Consider the following 23431-nt stretch of genomic DNA (forward strand, 5'->3'; position numbering starts at 1 on the left):
TTGTTTAGTTTTCTTATTATTTATTAAAAATTGATTTTTTTTAAATGTTTGTTTGGTGTCCACTACCCCTGAGAAATAAAACTATAATTCTTTACCCATTACATTTGGAACCGTGCAGTAGTGTCCCTAGGATTATTTGTTGAAAGGGTTAAAGAAATTGATGGTTAGCCTGATAAATAGGTACAAGACTACTCACAAATATTAAGGCTGGAATATTTGTGATTTTCTGGGAGAAATCTACTAGTTTTAGACTTTTATATCTCAACGATCAGAATTACACACGTGTAACTTCTTCCATTCTGTTTCTCCTAAAATTTTGAAAATGCCATTGTTTTTAAGAGGGCCCTTGAAGTATTGTTATTTGTAAGAAAATATGTCTCTGCTGTTGAGAAACATCCTCCAAACTCACAAAATTTTGCTAAGGTAAAATCATTTTGGTTGATCCATTATGTTGCCGAAAATGGAATTTTTTCTGTCAGTTCCATTGCAGTTGGAACAATTATTTACCACATTTCAATCCAACAAACCACTATTGCAAGATTTTAATGATTTTTACTCACTCCTAAATGAAATAGCAACCAGATTTATATATCTAAAAAAAAAACCTATTTTATTGTATAGCCAAAGTGGAACCAAGTTAAAGTACCCTTGACCCAAGAAACCAAGCGAGAATGTTGATTTAGGATTTGGGACAAAATCTGTATTAAAATATTTCAAGGAAATTGATGTCATGCAGTTCAAAAATGAATGCAAGAAATTGTGTGACTTTTTTTTTGCGAAATTGTGTGTTAAAATGCAATACAAAATTGTGAAAAGAGCATCTTGCCTATCTCCAGCTCTAATAACAAATAAAGTTGTAAGGACTGGTAGAGTAAATATGGCTCTAGAATCATTTTTGGACAAGCACCAAATGATTCCTTCAGATCGTGGCCGTAGCCAGGATTTTGTGAAGATGGTCCAGTATAACCACAGTATTTTTTCTGTGAATAAGTTTTCTTCATGACTGAACTAGTAAAGAAAATTGACTGTCAATAAAATCTCATGGAATAGTAGTAGAGGATAAAGGACCCCACATAACTCCTCCCGGGCTACGTCGTTCAGATGTAGATTGCATTAAACGAGACTGCTTGAAATTTTGTGAAATAGATGTTCGAAAATTTGGTCAGAAAATTTTACAGAAAAACCGATAAACTAAACACTGTTCTTTTGAACCTGCTTTCTGAATTGAGAGTGTAGAACAAACATGTGGGTGATATTTATGCAAAAAAAAAAAACACTAGATGTTACATGAAAATGCAGCTGTGGAAAGATGTTATTTTATTAACAAAGACTGTTTGGTTGATGACCTAGCGGAGCACTCGCTAATTGCTATCCGTAGTATTTATGGAGCTGTCGCTGCTGTTTAAAGGTACTGGTAGAAAAAAAAATCAGCACAGAAGAAAAATGATTAGAATGCAATTTGAACTAAGAGCTAGTAAATTGCAAAAAATATATATATACTTTTGCACACTAAAGAAGAAATACAGATGCATGTACAAAGGATAATACAACTGAAAGATAATATTAAAATATAAATAAAATTTTAAGTAATTTCTTTGATATTTGATTTTTATATGGTCTAACAGTAAATTGTGTGTGGTTTAGCTGAGGCTGTGACGGATACTTGAGGTATGAAGAAAGAAATGAACAATTCAACTGCCTGTGAAAATGTTTTGGTCCACAGTCTAACAGTAAGTTCAAACTATTTTACTACTATGTTGCGTTACTGCCAGCTGTTGGACAGCTGTTTCAGTATTCTTCCAAACTGATTTAAGCTGACAGCTTGTGTAGCAGGCCTATTTTTTTTTGTTTAATTATATAACATTTGTGCATGCTTAATTGATTATTATTACTATGCTATAAAATACATTTTAATTAAAGGTCCGAAAAAGTTGTAAGCAGATTGTAAGTCCTGAAATTGGTTTACTAGAATTTGTAGACATCAGGTAGGTGCACTATCAGATCTCTTCAAAATTACTGTAAACCTTCTAAATATTATATTTAACTTTTCTCTTAAACAAAAAAAAACATTATTTGAAGGACAAAATATTTGTAACTTCTTTAGTAGGTGCCAATCAAATGTATTGTAAACCTTCTAAATACTGTACTGTCATTTTTGAGAAGTCCAACATATCTGTTGCCTTTTTATCTTAATTACTTTGCAAGTTATGAATAATAATATATTTTCGATTATATTTCTCACTTAACTGTGGAAATGAAAATCATTATTTAATAAATGAGATGTATGTCAGAACATTACCCTATTTACTCTTGTAAGCTGTAGTGTGAATTGCTTTTTTCCAAGTAGCTCATGTGAGTTGTAACCAACACTCAGGTGGGGTAGTCATGTCATGTTCTAAAAGACTTCAGTTGCTGAAAGATCCCCTAGAATATATAATATTACTGATAAAATGAAATACCTATAGTCCATAGGCCTTGATGTTGGTAAAACAAATTCAGCACTATTGACAAATTAAAGCTAATTTATATTCCTCTGTAACTACTGGTAACATATATAATTACATATAACTTTATATATATGTGTGTGTATTTATGTACATAGGTTTAATTTTTTTTTATAAATAAGTTCTTAGTTTATCAGAAAGTTTTTAATTGCAATATTTACAATTTACACAGCCTCGGAATCACAGATTCGTGAAACTAATTACACTTCATGGAAGTGAATAAATAAATAATGTATACAAATAATTAACATAGCATTTTACATAATTGACTATTTTTTTCTCAAAGAAATAAAGTTCTGAGCTTAACATTTCCCATGTACTTGGTGTTTTAACAGATGGTAGCGGTGCTAGGGAAATGGCCCAAACGAGGTACTGTTTGGTCATGCGAGCTCCAACTTATTTCAGGACGATGTGTTGACACTATTTCAGGATCATTTCCGCCCATATCACATTCGATGCAGAGCGACTCGTACGAAGAGAGGCTCAACGTAGCATAGTCACTGGTGCTCCTCAGCGACGACGCGTCCTCGCTTGTAGAGAGAGTTGTGTCGGAGGTCTCGTCCGTGACATACTCCCCCATGTCGTACTCTCGGTACGGGGGAGGCGGGGAGCTGCTGAACTGGCTCGAGGCGTCCAAGTGGGGTGTGGCGGGGACATCAGGCCAACTTCTTTGCAGAGCCAGGGCGTCCAAGTACGACGGAGGCTTGCCGTCTTGCGTGACGCCCGAGCCATCCGTCACGACGACGTCATAGCAAGGAGGCAAATCATTGGTGCTTCCTGTCTGGAACCACGGAAGAGACAATACTAATACAGAATTTATGTAATTACAATACATGCTTGTTTTTCAGTTTTGTTTTTTTTTAGTTTGGGAACTGGAGACATCTGAAGCTGGGTATTGACATTGTGCTGCAGCCTTGAGATCCACAACAAACTATGCCAGGCTGCATGTGAGCTGAGCTTAGCCATCAGTGGGCAAGCATGATATCGCCTGTGCGAGCTACTGCAGCTGCAGATGGTTTGTGATGCACCATCTTTTAAAAAAAACAGATGTTAACAACATTTTGGTGGATCAAAGAACTGTAAAGAAACCAAATTCAGTACTTAAATAGATTGTTGCCAAATATGAATCATGAAACTATTAAAGATAGTGTAAAAAAAAATGTTACACGTATAATGCTTGTGTAATTCAAATGCTAATATTTGTTGATTAGTTCTCAGCTCATGTTGTAGCACCAACCTACGACACTTTTCGACCTCCATGAGTGCGAGCGTGAGGCAAAGGACGGGCAGTCCAAATGGGTGGCCTGGCTTGCACTGTGACGTGCCTTTAATTATGACACAAAACAGACTACACTGCTCGCCCGAGGCGGCATCGCGCCAGGCAACATGAGTGCTGCCTTGCACTGCAAGCAGGTATCCACCTCTCAAGACTGTCTCGTGATGCAATGAGGATAAACAGATAAGGTTATTTGGTAAAAGGGTGATTCAGTATGTTGCCCTAGAATCCAAGAGGGGCAAGTAAACTATCACTTTTAAGATTAAATGGTGATAACCACTGCTGTATAAGCAAGGCTCCTGTTGGTTTCAGAAAATAAGCTACAAATACAGCTTACATACTAAACCAGCTTGGCTTGTATACTGCCTACTTATAAGAGCTAATGTAATCCTTTGTCTATTAATCAACTAAGTGGACAGTTTTATCTTATCTTGTGTGTTTCTTTAATTGAAGAGCTTATTATTATCATCATCATCATCATCATCATTATTATTATATAACATTTATTTTTGAGAAGTATGATCAAGCATAGGATGTGTCTTGGAATGCTAAATTTAGGTGAATAAAATGTTTATGATTCTGTAGTAATAGCTGCCCGACCCGGCTTCGCACGGCTATACTATTGGAAAAAAATTAAGCCACATCTCCCATTTACAGTAATGGTAAATAAAAAAACTCAGTGAAAATTTATTACAATGCTGTATAATGTACCGGAGAGAAAATGAATAGCACCGATGGTTTCCCGACTCGTGCACGCAACGTACAACTGATGTACCCGTACTTCGCTACGGCAGTTTACAGGCAGATCACTCTTGCGCCGCTCATTATACATGCCCCTCCTTGTGGGTACGCCACTGCCGCGCAATGCCCGTTGCCATGGAGACGCAGAAGGCATGAACAATGCAAAATCATGTTCTCATGCAGACAAAGTACCCACTGTTGCCTGGTTTTAACCACCCATGGGATCTAATTTTCGGAAAATGTCATCCTGCGTAACGTAAGGAACATTACTGTGAAGTTTCAAGTCTGTAAAATATATATACTTGAAAAAAAAAACAATTTTTGATATTTAAAGTACCCGCAAAATTTCAACGGTGATGAGGACTGCACTAACAATGAAATAGTCGTTGCCATAGAGACGAATGAAGCATCAACAAAGCAACAGCCGTTGCCATGGTGATTTCCTACCAAAAACTGGAAATTTTGATATATTACACCCCCGAAACTCCCCTTGGGATCGGATTTCCGCAGAATCCGTTCTTAGTGAGCGTCTACATCACAAAATGAGTAACTATGCTAAATTTCAAGTCAATCGGGTGTATAGTTTTAGAGATCTCGTGATGAGTGAGTCAGTGAGTGGTATTTCGCTTTTTTATTGTAACGGGAGAGGAAAATTATTGATGGTCCGAAAAATGAAAATTAATTAAAAATAAAAAAAATTCTGGTAAAAGGAAAAAAAAAAATTAAACACAGAGAGAGGGAAAATAAACAATAGTTTAGGTTTGTGATTTAAAGTGATAAAAAGTATTTAAATACTAATTGAACTCTTATGAGGGTACTGATTGCTTCGTTGTTAATATCACAGGGGTGTTTTTTACTTGTATGGGAAAATTAAGAATGATGCATCTAGTGCGTGGCAACAATGTTAATAGGCAATAAACTTCTAAGGCCTGCGGCACTGTCAACACACACTTTGTACATGTACTGCATGTTGTATCTAACCCCTTCCAACGCATTTGATTCTAAATTGGACTTTTAGTAAGGATCCCTAATGTTATTGATAATATAATATAGCCTTCCTCGATAAATGTACTATCCAACACTGAAAGAATTTTTCAAATCGGACCAGTGGTTCCTGAGATTAGCGCGTTCAAACAAACAAACAAACTCTTCAGCTTTATAATATTAGTATAGATTTGTTTTAATTTTCATGAATTTTACACTGTTCCATCAAAACTGATATTGCCTGAAGCAGGGATGTAGCCAGGATGGGCCCAAAATGTAAACCAACTAAGTACCTATTCATTATTTTTGAGTCAATATTTTTAAAATTGCATGATTTCCTCTTTGTACAAAACATAAAAATAAATATTCCTATTAGTAGGTAACCGTAATTTTTTTTAGACAGTCAACTGTTTGTTTCAAACTCCATAGTACAAGCCAATTATTACCATTTCATTTTATCTTGGCTGTTTAGATATTGAGATGCAACTAAGTTAAAAAGTCTTAATAAGAAGTTATTGAACTGTATTAATATTTAATGATTTTTATTTTATTATATATATGATTATATTTTTATAGTTACATAAATAATTGTAACAAATCTTAATATATTATTTTTGGGTTCCTTTTCTGAAACATATCCCTGGCTATTTCCCTGGCCTGAAGTGTTTTCACACTGGAAATAACATCCCACAGCTCCAAGCAATATTAATACGCTGCCCTTGAGATCATACGTCCTGTCGGGGATTGAGCCTCAAGCAACCAGAACACAACCAAGCAATGTGTGTACATTAGTGCCGGAATGTCTAAACTGAGGGACAGTTAAATTAGGACGGTTCCTTCTCAGATGCCCCCCGATTTGAGTAGGTGAGTCACCAAACAGGGTAGGGAATAGTGCCAATGGGTGTACTTTTCACCAAGCTCCAGTTCGAGAACAACTTTAGCTGAAACGATAATGTTAAATTATATTATTATTATTATTTTTAATCCTTGAATGTGCAATCTCTGTTTACACAGTGTAAAATTTTCCATACTAAAACAAAAAAAGAACTGATCATGGAATAAAATCTTATGATACCAATATGGCGTCCCTCAATGTTCAAATCTAAATAACCACACATGGCACACCTAATCCAAGTGAATTATAAGCTTGCCAGAAGCTTCCGTGTTACGGGGTATGGACCTGCCAGGGGGTAGCTACGTCTGCTGATTACATGGTAATTGTGTGAAGCTTTTTTTTCCCCCCCTTCAGCTAATCGTTGTGCCATATTGGTTAGACACCTAAAACAACAGCTCAAGTGTAATTTCTGTATTGTGGAAACAGTTTTAAATGATTTCATTAGACTATGTTAGGCACCATTTTCCGCGCTGTTTTGGACGGGACCGTATGGTGATGGTGAAGGTTAAAAAGTAACTTAAACTATGTCGCAGCATGCAGTCTGTTGATAATTCGTACGGCTCAATGGGACCTACCTCAGCGACCAGGTCGGAGACGGTGCTGACGGACTCTGATCGGCTCGCCGGCTGCAGGGAGTGCTTGTCCGTGCAGGTGGAGTAGCCGAAGGCCGTGAAGAGCATCGCCACGGCCGACACCAGCACCAGCCACAGGAAGTCCAGGTGCAGGACGATGGTGGTTATGATCAGCCCAAACACCAGCATGCCCGCTGCGACGGCCACCGTCGCCAGCGAGTTGTAGCGGTCCTGCGGACAAAACAGCATCGTCCCCCGCTGCTTCTCAGTGTTTACAAACCGCGTCATGAAGTACATAGTCAGAACGTTTTAAAACCTTAAAAAGTAAATATAGATTGGCAGCTACAATGCAAATGCAGGGGCATAGCCAGGGGGGGGGGGGGGTTAGGAATTCAACCCCCCCCCCCTCCCCTTAGCACCAAATCTTTAATTAATTTCTTATTCATCACTCAAACAAATTTCATATTAAAATTAATAAAATTTTTGCCATTACAATATTTAAATTTAAGAACCTAAAACTGCTAAAATAGCACTATTTTACACCTTAAAATTCAAATTTTCCCGGGGGAGGAGCCCCGGACCCCCCCGCTTTAATACGGGGGGGGGGGGGCATGCTTCTAACACCCCCCATACACAAATCCTGGCTACGCCACTGTGCAAATGTAAATAATATTTTTTTTTTGTCAGTAAAACCACTTCAGATCTATCAGTTTAGCAATGTTTAAAGTAAATGCAAAACAATGGCCTGAAATGGAGCATACTTCAATAAGAAAATAGCCAAAGTTTGCAACAGGAATTTATGAAGAATTTCCTTTTTATATAGTTTTTTTTTTAGGATTTTTTTTTTTTGGGGGGGGGGGGAGGTAAGGGACCCCTGATGCATATGGCCCCGATTTGTAATACAGCTATATAAATGGATTTTATGGGTTGACAAACCGGAGTTCTTTTTCAGCATTTGGGACCCTGGAAAGCTACTTCAACTGAAGCCAATTAAGTTAAACAATGTGTGTAGTGCTCCCAACAATAGTATGCTCCAAAGATTCACTATGTTCTGCTTATAGAAATTATTCTTCAGAGGGACCTAAAAATTATGTAGCGATCTAGGGGGAGGGGGTATTGTGGTATTCAAATACCTTGCATCATCTTTGTTTGCACTGATGCTTTCTGTAGGCGAACTTATATTGTTGCTAATGACTTTTGAAGAACAAAAAATTTGCGGAAATCATTGCTTGATCCAAAATACTCTCGTTCAGCGAGAGCTGAAAAAGTCTTGGTGTGGCAGGGCAAGTCTTGGCTTTTCTGGTCATAAATAGCCCCATTGATCATAAATATCAAAAAATTGTTAATTGTTGACAAAATACACAGAGGGCTGGTAACATAAAAGTTTTGGGTGTTTAAATAAATGAGGAGCCCCAAATTTTAAAAATAATAGCCCTTAAATGTGTTTCAAACGTCTTGAAAGGTCACTAACAAAATTACATTTTATCATTTTTTTAGAGGATGAAATAAAGTTTAAAAAATATAATACAGTTACACTAAAAAATGTAAAATAATACATTTAAGCAAAACATATGAACCGATATCAAAGGTAGGTAGGGGGTGAGAGGAGGGAACTTTTTTATCCCCCCCCCCCTCTTTAATTTCTATGGTAGTTATTTAGGATGGGAATAAAAGGGGGGGGGGGGAATCCCCCCATCGGCCCATTAGTGGTGAGTAAGGGAATGCGTATCAGTGGGCCGCGGTCATTGAGGTTGTAAAACATCCTTGGATGCAGGATTTTTCTTAGAGTGCTATACCCGCAGCGCGAGCTATACGTAAACACTCGCACCAGCGTCAATTACGATGATGTTTTTAGAACAGTTGTGTAATTGGGCCGTGCCGAGTCGATTTTGTTTTTCCGTGTGTATGTATTTGGCTCTGCCGGTCCGTTCCGAGCAATGCTTTTCCATCTAACTTCAAGCCAGCGGGCAAGACTTTTGACATACAGTATAATGTAAACTGATGATCCGTGCTAATATTAGTCACTATGCTGACAGTTTCTTTTGAGAAATTTTGGTTTATAATGTTTCTGTAGGGGATACTCACGCGCTTGAAGCGGGCCCAGAGGCCACAGCCCAGCATGCTTGCACAGTGAAGCGGTGCGCCGATTCAAACTCATTAAAATCAGTAGGTACTGGTCTCTAGCTGAGGTTTTATCTGCACGCCTCTGCACCTGAAAATACAGATAACACTTATCAACACAACATTAAGCATCTGGTAAACACTATCGTAGAAGGTGAGTTGTATCATAATGCAAACAACAATCTAATGGTAAAACTTGAGCATGATATTTGTATTTAACACAAGATATTTTTTATAAGTATTTTATTTTTAAGATGTTTAAGTTTAATCCTTCAGGTAGTTCTCTGTTCTAGTCCATGTGAAAGTACAGATATCTTAATTTATAACATTTAACTGGCATTAGGTAGATCAGAGTATATCGGCAATTATCGGCAATGGGACGCGCATGTCATCTAAAGTTGTTACTAATATCAGGTGATGAGAACTTTAAACACTAAGCAAGCTTTTTCATGCTACCGCGTAACATTTTCCAAAAAACATAAATAGGGATTGTGCCTTTGGTACGTCGTTAAATACTTAGTTAAAGTTAGTGGCAACAGCTTAAAGGGATGTTAAGTTTGTTTTAAAATATTACTTGAAAGTAATGTGTACTATAGTAATTACTTTAGTGGACAGCATTTAATCATTCGCCTAACAAAATAATCCCGACAGAGATCCTTTAATTTTCAAATACAAATTACGGAACCCGAATTTAATCAATTATAAGTGTGTACTCTAATTAAAACTGAATCATGCTGCATACATATGGATGTTTTAGTCGATAATTTTTTGCAACAACCCGGCGGGATTGTTTCGTGATATTAATCCTATTTAACTTTTTGTTGGGTGATAATCTTGTGAAAAGGAACGAAATTTGAGTTCGCGTTCGTTTAATGATGTTACGGTGTAAAACTAATATTAAAAAAATAACGAAAATTAACTTACTAAGAAATTTTACTGATTATTAATCAGGGTATTGGTAAGCTATTGGACATTTAAATACAGCTTATAAAGTGTAATTTTGAAAATCTTTTCTGAGTAATTTTTTTTAAAAGAATTATGTTTTAAGTTTGGTATTATTTAAAACATTTGTGAATCATTCTTTAAATGCATTCATTTGTTAACTGTAGATTTAGTGCCTCAATTCCAACCCATACCTACCCTTAACCTTCAATATCCCTCTCCATACATATGGGAAGCCTGCGATCCACAAATCCTTTCGCACACGCCCGAACACTTCCCTTCGTGTAACTTCGGGACGGAATTTTTGAACTTCGCGTATAATTAACCGTTATAACGTTCGCCTGCGCGTGCGTAGTAAAGCGAGCGCCGCCGTGCGCTCCAGTATCTACTGCGCTTGCAAACAACGTGCCTCAACAATGACAGGTATTGTGTCGTGATGTAATATAATATAATAAAATCAATGTCGCTCTTTTAATTCACGCTTTTTTTAATCCTAAAGCTGCAGCACAAACAAGTATTCGGTAGTGCAAGAAAGGATCTGGGCTGAACTTTGTTTGTTTGATTGGGGTAATTTATTGTGACAAATAGGCTAACTAACTTCAGATTTCAAGAAGATTTAGCTTTTTCCTTAATACAGATGAGACATTTCAAGCAGACTAACTTTAAAAGTGATTTATTAATCATAGCAGATTCTATATTACAAAAAAAAAAAAATGTATTTCAAGCCGAACAATAAAGCACAATGGTAAAACATTGGTAGCGGATTTTGGGAGGAACAGGGTTGGAAGTCCGAAACAGCCATTTTCAGTGACCTTGGCTTCATGAGAACATCCAGGCAAATGCTGGGATGTTTCCTGTCGTTGCTACAAGTCACGGTCGATTCCTTCCCTCGGGTGTCTACGTTGTGTTCGTTGTGAGTCTGTCTCTAACGAACTCTGTCGACTAGTGAAAAAGTAGGAGATAGAGGATACATGCGTCAGAGACTAGTGTGAAAGTTTTTTGTTCGTTTCGCCACATCACGGCTTTTGTTCTTTAGCACTACAGTAGATACACAGAAAAACCTAAGTTCATTGATATAAAAAAAAAAAAAGTATGATGTAATGATTAGGCCCTCAAGTGGAGTAGCTATCTCGGAGATTTCAGAATATATTTCACGTATAGCTTGTCATTTGTTAGCGATACAAAACATCTCTCATGCGCAGTTTACAGTTTTACTTACTGTAGTAGGCCTCAATTCCAAAATTTTACGGTTGTGGAATACTGGTGCCTTTGGTATCTTAACCTCAATTTTGAAGACTCAAGAACGGCTTGCACATAACTTAAAATATACCTTGCATAGAGAACTTGTGAAAATCTACTTACTTTTCAGCAAGTTTGGATCGAACCGAGTACCACCATAGCACCAATAAGGTAATTCTGTTAATATTATCTCGTTTCAGAGAAGACATCCGACACTTGTGCATCAAAGTGTCTTCAACTTCCGAGGGAACCCATGACATAACCTTATTCAGCACCCGCAGTCATTTCCATATCTACGGTTCAACTAGCTGCAGGCAGAAGGTAAGTTAAAGCTCTACTGTTGCGAAATAACGAAGCTGAACACTTTGCTGACTTACGAAATTATTTTTAATACTCATGTTACCGAACATGTGTGTAGTGCACGTTATCAGGAATATCACATGTTTATTTATTTATTTATTTATTTACAAGCAAATTAATGGAGCATAATGACTGTTTCCGATTTGTAAAGATGTGTAGAGGTGTACATAATCCTTTGGATTCAAGGCTGCGTTCAATGAGAAACTTTCCGTTAGTAAACATCCAAATTCTTTAGACGCTTACATAGCTTACGATGACTGACACATCAAATTAATGTACTACAGAATTGTAGGTCTTAAAAAGGAATATATTTAAACATTGGGTGCTTCTCTAGTGGGCATCTATTTGTAGCCCCTTCCACGTGTAACTTCTTTAACAAAATCTGTGTGTATTGTCTCGTGAAAAAAAAAAAATCTGTCAACATTGTTTACAAAGAAATCAAACAAATATATACTTTTCGGCAGTGATTGGATGCCTACTTTGTTTTATACTATTTAGAGATAACATTAAGAGTTCGAAAGTATCTAACTGTACTGTTAAAGCAGTGTAAACTTACGCTCTCTTGTGTTGATAGCTAAGTTATTCATACAGTACAGTCAATAGTGCGAGTGACTGAGATAGAATTTAAAACGGCCATGACGCCCCTAAGAGCCAAGACTTCGAATGCACAGCTTTGTTTAGGAACCACACTTCAAACTCTTAATTCCTTTTCACGTAGCTATTTAGTCGCAAACGGTAAAGCAACTGCTTCGCAACTCTCAAGGACCTTGGGTCTATCTCCTGATCTCGGGTTCCAACGGCTTCCCTGGAACCTCTCGAGGCCTGTGCTTGGGGTGGTTCCTCGCCAAATGCCGTGGCCCGATCAGGTATGCGTGTCCAAGGACGTTTCCAGCTGGCTCCGGGCGGCAGAACCTTTATGCTATATGCTAGTTTACAATGCTAGACGTCATGAGGACTTGAACTGCCCGTCGAACAAGTCCTTAGTTCGTCACAATGCGAAATGTGTGGTGTGGCTTTATGTATTGACGTCGCGTCAAATACCGTAAAGATAAAAAAACTGAAAATTGATTGCCTCCACAATGTCACGTGACTTTCGGGCATGGTTGTGTAAATGGAGCCCCTTGGGTGTGAGTGGCAGTTTTTCTTTGCCTGTGGAAGAGTGAGGACAGACTTAGACTTTTATCCAGCTTTGTTAATGCTTTATCACGACTAAAGATCTCCGATGGCTGCATTAGCATCAACGAAGAATACGTTGATGACAACTGTACCATCAGAAATTGGGCTCAGGGTGGGCCGACAATTTGTTTTTGTATAAACTACAAAAAGGGTGAAATAAAAGGTGAATAGCAAAAATAAGTAAAAATTACCTAATTATATTTTGACTTTACTCAACAGTCAACAATAATCTTACAGGGTTTGATGAAAGTTTACATAGAATGTCCCATAACTCAACGTCAAGCCGAGTTCAGTTGATAGGTCAGTAAATTAGTTCTGAACATAAAAAAATCGTTCACTCTGCACGAAATTATTTTATACTGAGATTAAATAACCCTATAATACCGTAGCAATATTTTTTTGGCTACAGTCTAATGATTTAGTGCAGGGTGGGCATTAAAATTAAAAAAAAAAATTGAAATTTGAATTATTTTTTCTCAGAACCGTGACTAATTGGCCTATAAACTGTTCACTCCTGTTGAGTTATGTTTAGGAAACATCCTGTATAATGCAAACGGATGCAAAACACAATTACTGCTCCGGGCGCAAGGAAGCCTAGTTCCGTCTCCTGCATGTATGTGTCTGACACTCTGTGTATTTGCCGGCGACGAGAGGTAGAAGCAAAATAAATGGAATGAACTTACCTATCTGGAAAGCTCGCAAGTGAATAGGAAGACTGAAGAGTTCGGCGTCTCGAGCTGGTGACGAAAGGCGCAGACCTGCTCAGCGAAGAACTGACACGGGAGAGCACAGAAGCCACGTCCGCGCGCTACTAACGCTGGGTGAAGAATGAAGGGAACGCACGGAGGGATAGAGCGACCCGCGGGAGCGCGCATGCGCAGGAGAGCATGCGACCACGTTGGTGCCGCCACAGTCGAGGCACGACGTTTCCCTCGTGACGCGCAGATTACGCCGAAAAGAAGACTTGTTTACCCCGTCTCCGCGAATTACTGGAGCAAATAAAGAAATTGCCCGGTGACAATACATACATATTTCACTCTGATCCTCTAGGGAAAGAAAAGGAAAAAAAAAAAAAAAAAATACGCAGAAGGAAGTGCGAAGTTTCATACTTAAACGCAGAAGCGACAATCGGAGCTGTAAAACTCCGTGCAAACAAGAGATTGTCTGGCATGCAGCTAAACGTTGTCTGTGTAGAAAACATTATTTTGCAGAAATGAATAATTGTTTGCGTCAGTCCCGAGAAGCAGACGTCGGTAGGCGATAGTCATACACGCGTGCTCGCCTACAACATGCCTACTTGAGCTTTACTGAAACAAACAAGGGATCGTTTGCACAACTCCTGGTAAAAAAATTTAATGAAGAAATTTTTGGTCATTTTGGTCATTTTGGTCAATCGCAGAGTTGTTACTTCGGAGTACTATATGATAGGCCTATTGTAGAAATCTAGTACAAGCTTGAAAAACATAATTTTAAAAATTCGATTTTAAAATTTTCTGGGTCAGAAACCTGGGACTCCTGATTTTAGGTAGACTTCAAAGAAATACTACCTATTGTAGCCGTTGCCATATATATATTTTTTTAATATTGGCGAGCATATAGGATGTTATGTACTTTAAGTTCAATATTCCAGGAGTTTATAGAAGTTTCCAAAACCTTTCCAGAAGAAATAGGTACTTCGAAATCTACCTACGCCTGTAGGCAGTGCCGAAAGGTTTTTTTTTCTCCATATGCCAGTGAGTGGCTTAGATTACTTACAAAAAGTTTCGAGCTTCTTATTTTTTAAATTCTAAATTGAGTTGTTTTTATTTGTTTTGAATTGTGTTGATTAAATTTTAACTTTTTTTTACCTTGTTCTTCGAGACTTGAATTCACATGCAAGTAGCACACCGCGGCTCTCGGCAACTTCCGCTGGGAATCGAACCAGAATCATCTTGCTCATGAAGGGGGAGGGGAGTTAGTCCTACCATTCGTCCACAGTGGTCCCCTTCCCCCCTCCTCTTCAGCAACCCCAAGGGATCCCCCCCTCACTCCACAGAGTCCAGACTCTGCCCTGCGCGAGGCGATGACAAGCCGCTCTGAGTTGGATATCGGCCATCATGTAGGTTTTAATTTTCCAATGTACTGAATCCTGAATATGTAACAGTGACGGTTCGAATCCACTTTTCTCGAATCCAAATCTCGAAACCGAGTCTTAAAATAACACCTAGAATTCTCAAGAGTTCCTCGAATCCGAATGAACATTTCAAGAGTAATGAAGCAAAAATAATGAAATTTAAGTTTTTAAAAATTATTTAACTAAAAAGACTAGTTGACATAACATCTGGTATACCCTAACAGGGATTAGATCTAGGTGGTGTATAAGGATGTTACATTAGTTTGGAATAATCTGTTTGCTTTTATTTATTTTATTTATTTTTTAAACGTCCGAAAGCGAGGTATTTAAGGACGGCAGAACCAGGGCCGTAGCCAAGATTTTGTGAAGGAGTATAACTATTATATAAATTTTTATGAGGAAGTTTTGTTCATGGTAGAATTTAAAAAGCAAATCGATTGTTACACTAAAATCTTAGGGAATAGTAGTCTTTCAGAACAAAAACGTTTACGCACAGCAATTTAATCAATGATTTTGCTTGAGAAAAGAAAACTGCACATTTTATGTATGCGTTGATCTTAAGTCAATTGTTTGATGATTCAGTTAAAACAAATCATAAATATGTAGATATAAATGTTTTTTTAATACATGACAAACACACATCTAATTGGTATGTAAGACATGTTTTCAGTAACACGCGTGCAAACCGGCATTAAATATAAGACTACGCGGAAACACAATTCCTGTCGCTTTTGTGTATGAGGATTGTCGGTCTTTAGTGGGTAGGAAATACTACCACTAAGGATTACAATAATCATTCCAAAATAATCTCTCTGTAACCTTATGTAGCTAGGTTGCAGTAATTTTCATATTTCTTTTCGAGTTTTTTTTTTTTTTTTTTTTTTTTTTTTTTTTTTTTTTTTTTAAAACAATCCCTGAAGGGAATTGTTCGGACCCAACGGACCTTCCTGGTAGTCCTGTTCTAATTCGTGGAGTTCTGGCTTTATGCGGCTTTACGCGAGGCGTCATTGAGGGGGATGACAGGTTTTTTAATTTTTTTTTTCCGAAATCAGATGTAGACGGTAATTTTACTTTTATTTTTAATTTCAGTTGTGCAAAATTTCATAAAAAAAGAACTGAATTTCTAGTATAAAGGGTTATAAAGGGATTGGGGTGATTTTTCGAAAATAGCCTATCATGTAGACAATGACCTTCCTCTGGTTTTTAAACGTCAATTGTGCAAAATCTCACCATGCTTGAAATAAAACTGTAAATTAGTGTTAAAAAAAAAAGAGTACCAACTCCAAATTTTTCATTAAGAAATATTTACAATCTGAGATTATAGAAGCGCTTATAGAAGAGTTTCTTATGCGTTACCCAGTTGTGTAAATCCAGAAAATCAAGTTTTAGCGAGTGATGGCGATGCAATAGGTAGGGCAAAAGATTTAATTACGAATTATATATTTTTTTTTATAAATATATATCTGATTTCCAGTGGCTTATAATTGCCAACAAAATAAGCTGACGAACATACATTGCAATTCTTATAAAGGAGAACATCTGAAGAAATTGCCCTTTATAATAAGCAGTGGTGTGGAATTGTAATAATTCAACAGTGGGGTAGGGATTTTTTTCCTTTTACCGTGATTATTCTTCTGGAAACATGTAGAAGGAAAAATGGATCTGCGGCGCGTGCCGCGATACGTCACCTGAGTTGACACAGAGGACGAAGGCCAAACGAGATGGGTTTATGTTGGGAAAAGGAAGGGGGGGGGGGGGGACAATGTTGACGTGCGGACGACAGACGTACGTTCCCGCGTCGCTGATGATCGGCAACGCAAACACACCCTGACCGCGAACCGTCGACCAAACAGCGAGACGCACAAGCAGTGGCGTAGCCAGGATTTGTGTATGGGGGGTGTTAAGAAGCATGCCGCCCCCCTCTCCCCGTATTAAAGCGGGGGGTCCAGGGGTCCTCCCCCGGGAAAATTTGGATTTTAAGGTGTAAAATAGTGCTATTTTAGCAGTTTTCGGTACTTAAATTTAAATATAGTAATGGTAAAAATTTTATTAATTTTAATACGAAATTTGTTTAAGTGATGAATAAGAAATTAATTAAAGATTTGGTGCTAAGGGGGGGGGGGGTTGAACCCCCTAAACCCCCCCCCCCCTGGCTTCGCCCCTGCGCACAAGCACAGTCACGGCAGACGGAACGAAGTGTTCCAGTAACTGCTGTTCCCGTGGGAAGATTATAACTCACCCACGCCTAATAAAGTTGGTGGAATGTTGGTGTAAGGCCTGTGTCACACCACATGTTCCTGCCGCTGATCTCTTTCGACCTCTTTTCAGAGAAGAGTGAGAAATGCAGGTCTTTCAAGAACGCACTAAATAATGCTAATCAAATGATTCCGTAGTCGACGTAGCTGCTCCGGCAGCAGGCGCGGAAAATACGCGTGATTCGTGTCAAGAAATGTAGTTGAAAGCACAATTTATAAATGTGTATGTACGTGTGTGTGTGTGTGTGTATGTATGTATGTATGTATATATATATATATATATATATATATATATATATATATATATATATCAGGCTCAGCATGATTTTTAAAAAAAAGTATATGTTAAATTTCGTGCCCGAGTTTCTTATAACTGTATTTGCAACATGAGAACACATGAATTTGCTCGTTACATGTTTACACATCTCTGGCGAGTATTGAAAGACTCGCTCACATTTTTTTTTTTCTCTTTTACTTTGGCATACTGTTTTAGACCCGTTAGACTATAGAATACATCGATACTCTGGACATCTTTCTTGGGTTGGCCCACTGATTTCTTATCCTTTTGTAAAATGGATACGGAATCTATTTACACAAGGACATAAGTAGAATCGTCTAGACGCCAAGACATCTTACAGGAATTTCACAGATTCGTGTGGTTTCAGACTAAACTTCATAGTCATACCTATATATATTTTCTACTAACTTTTGGTTTTTCACTGGCTGGTTATACTGATAGAAACTTCTTATAATTCCAATTTTTCGTGGTCTGTACGTGATTTGCTTACCGGTATGGGGTTACTGACTGGCTCCTAGTCAAATTGGGGCATGTTAAAATAACTTCTGCCCAACTGCAAAAGTGTTAATAATTTTTTTTGCAGATTGCTGAACAACTTGTGACCGAATTTTCCGAGTTTCTGGGCAGTACATACTGTAGTTATTTTTAATGTAGCTATTCGAACTTAACCTACCATCCACTATTTTAACCAATATTTTTATTTTAAACTTTATTAAATGTAGCTAACCTAACCAAACGTCCACAGCATTAAAAGTATTTTTTAATGAAGCTAACCTAACCTAACCTAAACGACCATTCTCACGACATCACAAATTTGTAATATTTACACCAACCATCAAATGTTAAACTACTGACATGTTGGAATTTTTATGTTTAATTTTCAGAAATGTGGATTTTCTTCAGGATTACCAATGTTTTAACCAACCGGCATACAACTTTTAACCAAATACACTATAAATGGAATTGAAAATTCAAATCCTCGTTGGGTTCATTTTAGATAGAGAGAGAGAGAGAGAGAGAGAGAGAGAGAGAGAGAGAGAGAGAGAGAGAGAGAGCTGAGGAGGGGAAAAAAACTGGACATGCACGAACGCGGCCTCGGAATGGATTAGTGTGAATCTTAGGTCCCCTCCCCCCCTTGGATGCTAACACTTAGTTCGCACTCCTCTTCACCTCGGCGACGGACTAACCATATATGGCAAGGTAAATAAACACTCCTCTCGGTGAATATTTGCCCTTGTCGTCCGGGCAACGGGAGTGACTCTGCAGTCGCGCGCTCTTCATTTGGGAAGACGAGGAAGAAGGGGGAAAAAAAAGAACCTCCAAGGTTGTCTCCGGGTGCGACGCTCGCTCCACTTCGTCGTGTGCAGGTGCCTGACTGTCGCGATGACGTAATGAGCAGGCGCCTCGTCTCTCGCAAACAATGTCGGGAATTAATTATTTTTCTGACGTGTAACATCTTAGCTCTCGGTATACGGCTTTTGTAGGAGTAATTTCGGAAATGGGAATATGTAACCACGTGTGCTGCGATCTGTGGCAGTTGACGAGAAACAAAGTTCACCAAGACAAAAACTTTATAGTATTTGCTGTTTAATGAATTCTAACCAGACGGGCAGTATTTAAATAAAATTCCTTGTGGTAAATCAGGCCCAAAGCCGAGGTTTATTAGTTTTTGACGTGACAACGTCTAATAAATCGATGAACGCCGGCTACACGCACAAAAAAGGATGATTCAATGTCCCGTTACGCACATTGTCCCGTTACGCTTTGTCCCGTTACGCTCATTGTACGCTTGCGCCGCATCTATCTCTCTTCCACTCGATTGGAACAACCATCGATTTTACTTTTTCGAGGCACATTAAACTTGAAACACTCCCATTAGTTTCCTACTTTTCCTATCATCGTCCTATCCTTAAACAGAATAACACAGATTGGAAGAAATTAAATAGCAAACATGTATAAAATATATAGTTAAAATCATGGGCGTAGATCCTGGGGGGGCCAGGGGGGCCCGGGCCCCCCCTGGAATTAATGGGCCCCTCCTTGGGGGGGCCCACTTCGTGATTTTAAAGTTAATGGTGTACACAACATATATATATGTATATATATATATATAAGATTATTATTTACAACGACGACAGACACTTTGACATGCTTTACATTCCTACCTTCGAGTTCCGTAGTTATTTTCCCCTTACCCCTTCTGCGAAAGCCATGGTATGAAGTTTTCCAGTGAGAACTTTGAAACCCTTAATTCCTAGAAACCGTTCATTCCAAAGGACGAAGCTAGGGTAGGGTTCCGTTAGCATTTCCTCCCCATTGTTACCCACACTACCGTGTCATCTGAAACGACAGTATTATAGGTTTCAGGTAGTCTGTTTTTAAAGTGGTTTTGCTCTCGTGTGCGGCAGTCTTCTGCTTTCTTGGCAAACATCAACATGGATAAGTTCGTGACGCGGAAGAAACGGAAAACAGAATCTGATTCTCACCTGGTAAGCTTGATTGTTTTATAAGTAGTGACTATTATTTAGATAATATATTTTATTTAAGCGATTATGTAACGTTATTTTTTCCAGTAAATAAACAACTTAATACTTTAACAGTAATTATAGCAGAATTTAGTTTATTTACGAACTGAACTTATATACCATTTTCTGGAATTTTTTAGCTCATCTCCATTCTGTAAGGCTAGCTGCTCTGTACGTTACATGTGAATATACAGGGAATATATATTTTTTCCTCATCAATATGGAATTTAAAATCACTCCCCTTTTATTATCAAACGATAATTTTCACAATTCATGGCCGATAATCACTTTATAACATTTGTTATTTGATAACTGCAACACTGCCCGAGTAAACAGAAGTAAGAGTGAGAAAGAAGTATTTAAACGTTACACATCCGTATTTAAGTTAATAAGAAAGCAAACGCGTCTTTTTAATAACTAATCAAGCGGCATATTTTAACTAAATAATTCACTGCCAAAATACTGATTATACTAAATATAAGCCGAGAAATGTATGTGGTTCAATTAGCTGTAGGATAAATTTCATAGTTCTATCTCCGAGATTTTTCATTTGTGTCATTAAGTTTTTTTCTTTTTTACCTGGTTGATGCATTTACTAAATAAAATAGTCTTTAAGGGTTTTAATATGATTCGATCGTTCATTTGATGTTGATCCGTTTATTAGCTTTGGCGCTTTGGGTTTTTAGGGCGCATCAAAAACTGTGAACAAAGAATTTCACGAACAGCATTTGAATCGCAGTAATTATGTGATTTGGCATTTAAAAAAAAACCGACGAAGTGCGAGTCGAACTCGCGCACGAAGGGTTCCGTACCATTATCTATAAAAACGGCAAAAAAATAATAATGTCTGTTGTATGGGAGCCCCACTTAAATATTTATTTTATTCTGTTTTAGTATTTCTTGTTACAGCGGCAACAGAAATACATCATTTGTAAAATTTTATTCTGTTTTCACGTTTGTTGTATGGGAGCCCCCCTTAAATATTTGTTTTATTTTAATTTAATCATTTATTTTTAAATTGAAATTAGAATAAACACTTTTGGAAAATAGTAATGTATGGGTGGGGTGTTATCTATTTGCATTACATTCACGTATATTATTTTTATAGATTTTTTCATGGATATTTTATGTATTTAGGTTATCAAATTATTCAAACATGTTTGAGAGATCACTTTTTATAGTCATTAATTAATAATTACTAAAACATATGTTGCTCTGCTTTATTGTTAATATCACTTACGCAAAAATAAAGTGTATAACATACGAGCTTATCATCCAGAGAAGACTTGTTTCGGTTGACCTCTAGCGCAAAATTCTTAAACCACAGAATTCACGGGCCCCCCCTGGAAATCCTACAGATTTGCGCCCATGGTTAAAATAATCTGTTCGTTAAAGTAATAAACATATTTGAATTCATGAGTGCAAATAAAAGTAAATTTATCAATTAAATTGTAGATTTCATTTCACTCCTCTGTATTCATACAAAATAGTGATAATTCAATAAAAATAGTTCAATTTTATTCATAAAAGTATGCAATAATTTCATCAATGTTTTGTTATGACGTTGTCACGTTAAACTATCGTCCGAAAACCGACTTTACAGACAACCAATTTTTTTTTCAAGCCTTTTTCGCTTTTATCGGATCCGTTTTATATAACCTTTCGCTCTGCAAATCGAATGATTCGATAGTCGACGTAGCTGCTCTTGCAGCGAATTCTAGCGGCGGGTGCGGAAACTTACGTGTGATTCGCGTCCAAGAAATGTAATTTAATATACAATTTTCACATATTTATCACGGTGTGTATTATTTTAAAGAAATTTAAGTTAAATTTCGTGTCCGAAACAAGAATGGCGTATTATAAGTGTATTTGCAACATGAGAACACACGAATTTATTTGCTCCTTTCCGAGGTTAGGTGTTACACATCTCTGGTGAGTACTGAAAGACTAACTCACATTTTTAAAATCACAACTATTATTTTAACAGCTATTCATGTAGATTTGTCTTGACAGTGGTTTTGCAATTTATGTTTTATTTTAAGAGGATTCATCATAGGGAAAATAATTCTGCTCTGCCTTTTCGGTAGTCTTCGTACGTGACGTGGTGGGCGGAAGGTTGAGAAAGTCCGTGGGGAGCAAGGCAGGCGAGGATGAGCTGTAAAATCAGCGGGTGGTCTGGGGTGCAGGGGGGTTTGAAAAGGTCTTACAATGGCTTAGGTAAAGTGGTTGAAGATGACCGCGAAGAATAAAAAAAGGGGGGGGGGGGGAAGGTCCCAAAGTTTCTATTCCCTGCACCAGATTGTAGTTTTCTGTATCATCTTTAGTTACCGCCGCACAATAAATAAATCTGTGAATCATTCAAAGCTTTCCATAAGGTATCTGTAATGCATGATGTGATAAATGAAAAATAATCACATAAAATTTAAAAATTATATTCAAAATAAAAAAAATATGTCAAAACATTGTTTCATAACATATTATTTAGATTTAATACATTTGCGGACCTTTTATAATAGAAACGGGTACAACACTTATCTTACAGATATACTTAAAAATCGCCTACGCAGTTGTGAAAGTAAAAAATGCATATAAATAGATATACAATTTTGTTGACTATACGTTTTTAATAAATTCCATAACTAGTGAAAAAAACTTTGTGTACAATATTCAAACCATACACTTTACATAACAATAACACAATCTATAGTTGTGCAAATTATCTGTGTTAAAGAATGTTTGTAAAAAAAATCCTACTAATATTATAAACGCGAAAGTTTGTAAGTATGGATGGATGTTTGTTACTCTTTCACGTAAAAACTACTGAATGGATTTGAATGAAATTTGGCCTACAGATAGCTTATAACCTGGATTAACACACAGACCCCATATTAATATGAAATTCCATCCTTAAGGAAGTGAAAAAGTGATAATTTCATTTTATAACAGAAAAAATCATAGGTCATAGACATACAAATAGTGAGTGAGTGTCATTTCTCTATGTCTGACACACAATCATACACATAGTAAGGTCTGGCAAATTAATATTTTTCTCCTTGGTGAGACCAGGCCGCTTAGTGGAGTTCGCAGCGGCTAGCAAAATAAAGGCGCTAATAACAGTTTTGTTCTTAACTTCGTCAATAGATAGAGTTGCCTTGAATTTTAAACGCACCATCGTTTGATGCGTTTGTCATGTCTTTAATTTTCGTTTGTTTGTGCCGTATGCGTTCCTATGCCATTCATCCGATTGCGATGAAATTTTGGTGATTAGTTATGCGCATGCCCATGAAGGTTACTGAGACGGTATAACTATTTTTCAATAGTTGGAGCACGAATCGTGTCAAAATATGTGTTTATTTATTTTTATATAGCGACACTTCGTCTGTTTTTGTTGTATAAGTGCGCATGCATGACACAATTTATTTAAATATAA

General features: G+C 37.3%; 1 protein-coding gene and 1 long non-coding RNA gene across 2 annotated transcripts in view; one reads left to right on the forward strand and one right to left on the reverse strand.

The window, feature by feature from the left end:
* Positions 1-2632: 2632 nt before the first annotated feature.
* On the reverse strand, positions 2633-13739 carry LOC134535971 (uncharacterized). Its single transcript, XM_063375438.1, has 4 exons — positions 13494-13739; positions 9058-9184; positions 6976-7203; positions 2633-3285 (listed from the first exon to the last, which is right to left on the reverse strand). Exons 2-4 carry the CDS (start codon positions 9091-9093, stop codon positions 2833-2835), a joined length of 717 nt encoding a protein of 238 aa, XP_063231508.1. The 5' UTR covers positions 9094-9184; positions 13494-13739; the 3' UTR covers positions 2633-2832.
* The window catches only part of LOC134535973 (uncharacterized), a 63297-nt gene continuing 50252 nt past the window's right edge, over positions 10387-23431 (forward strand). The window contains exons 1-2 of the long non-coding RNA XR_010075740.1: positions 10387-10458; positions 11475-11595. This is a non-coding gene — a long non-coding RNA (uncharacterized LOC134535973). The remainder of the gene's footprint in view (positions 10459-11474; positions 11596-23431) is intronic.

The sequence above is a fragment of the Bacillus rossius genome, chromosome 10 (assembly GCF_032445375.1).
Source record: "Bacillus rossius redtenbacheri isolate Brsri chromosome 10, Brsri_v3, whole genome shotgun sequence".
Lineage (NCBI taxonomy): Eukaryota > Metazoa > Arthropoda > Insecta > Phasmatodea > Bacillidae > Bacillus > Bacillus rossius.

Bases quoted from the DNA above. Each gene is read 5' to 3' on its own strand.
- LOC134535971 (XM_063375438.1), bottom strand. From the start codon at position 9,093: ATGCTGGGCTGTGGCCTCTGGGCCCGCTTCAAGCGC. The intron at 7,204-9,057 runs GTGAGTATCCCC...TTTTGTCCGCAG, and splicing joins TCTGGGCCCGCTTCAAGCGC to GACCGCTACAACTCGCTGGC. The intron at 3,286-6,975 runs GTAGGTCCCATT...CCGTGGTTCCAG, and splicing joins TCTCCGACCTGGTCGCTGAG to ACAGGAAGCACCAATGATTT.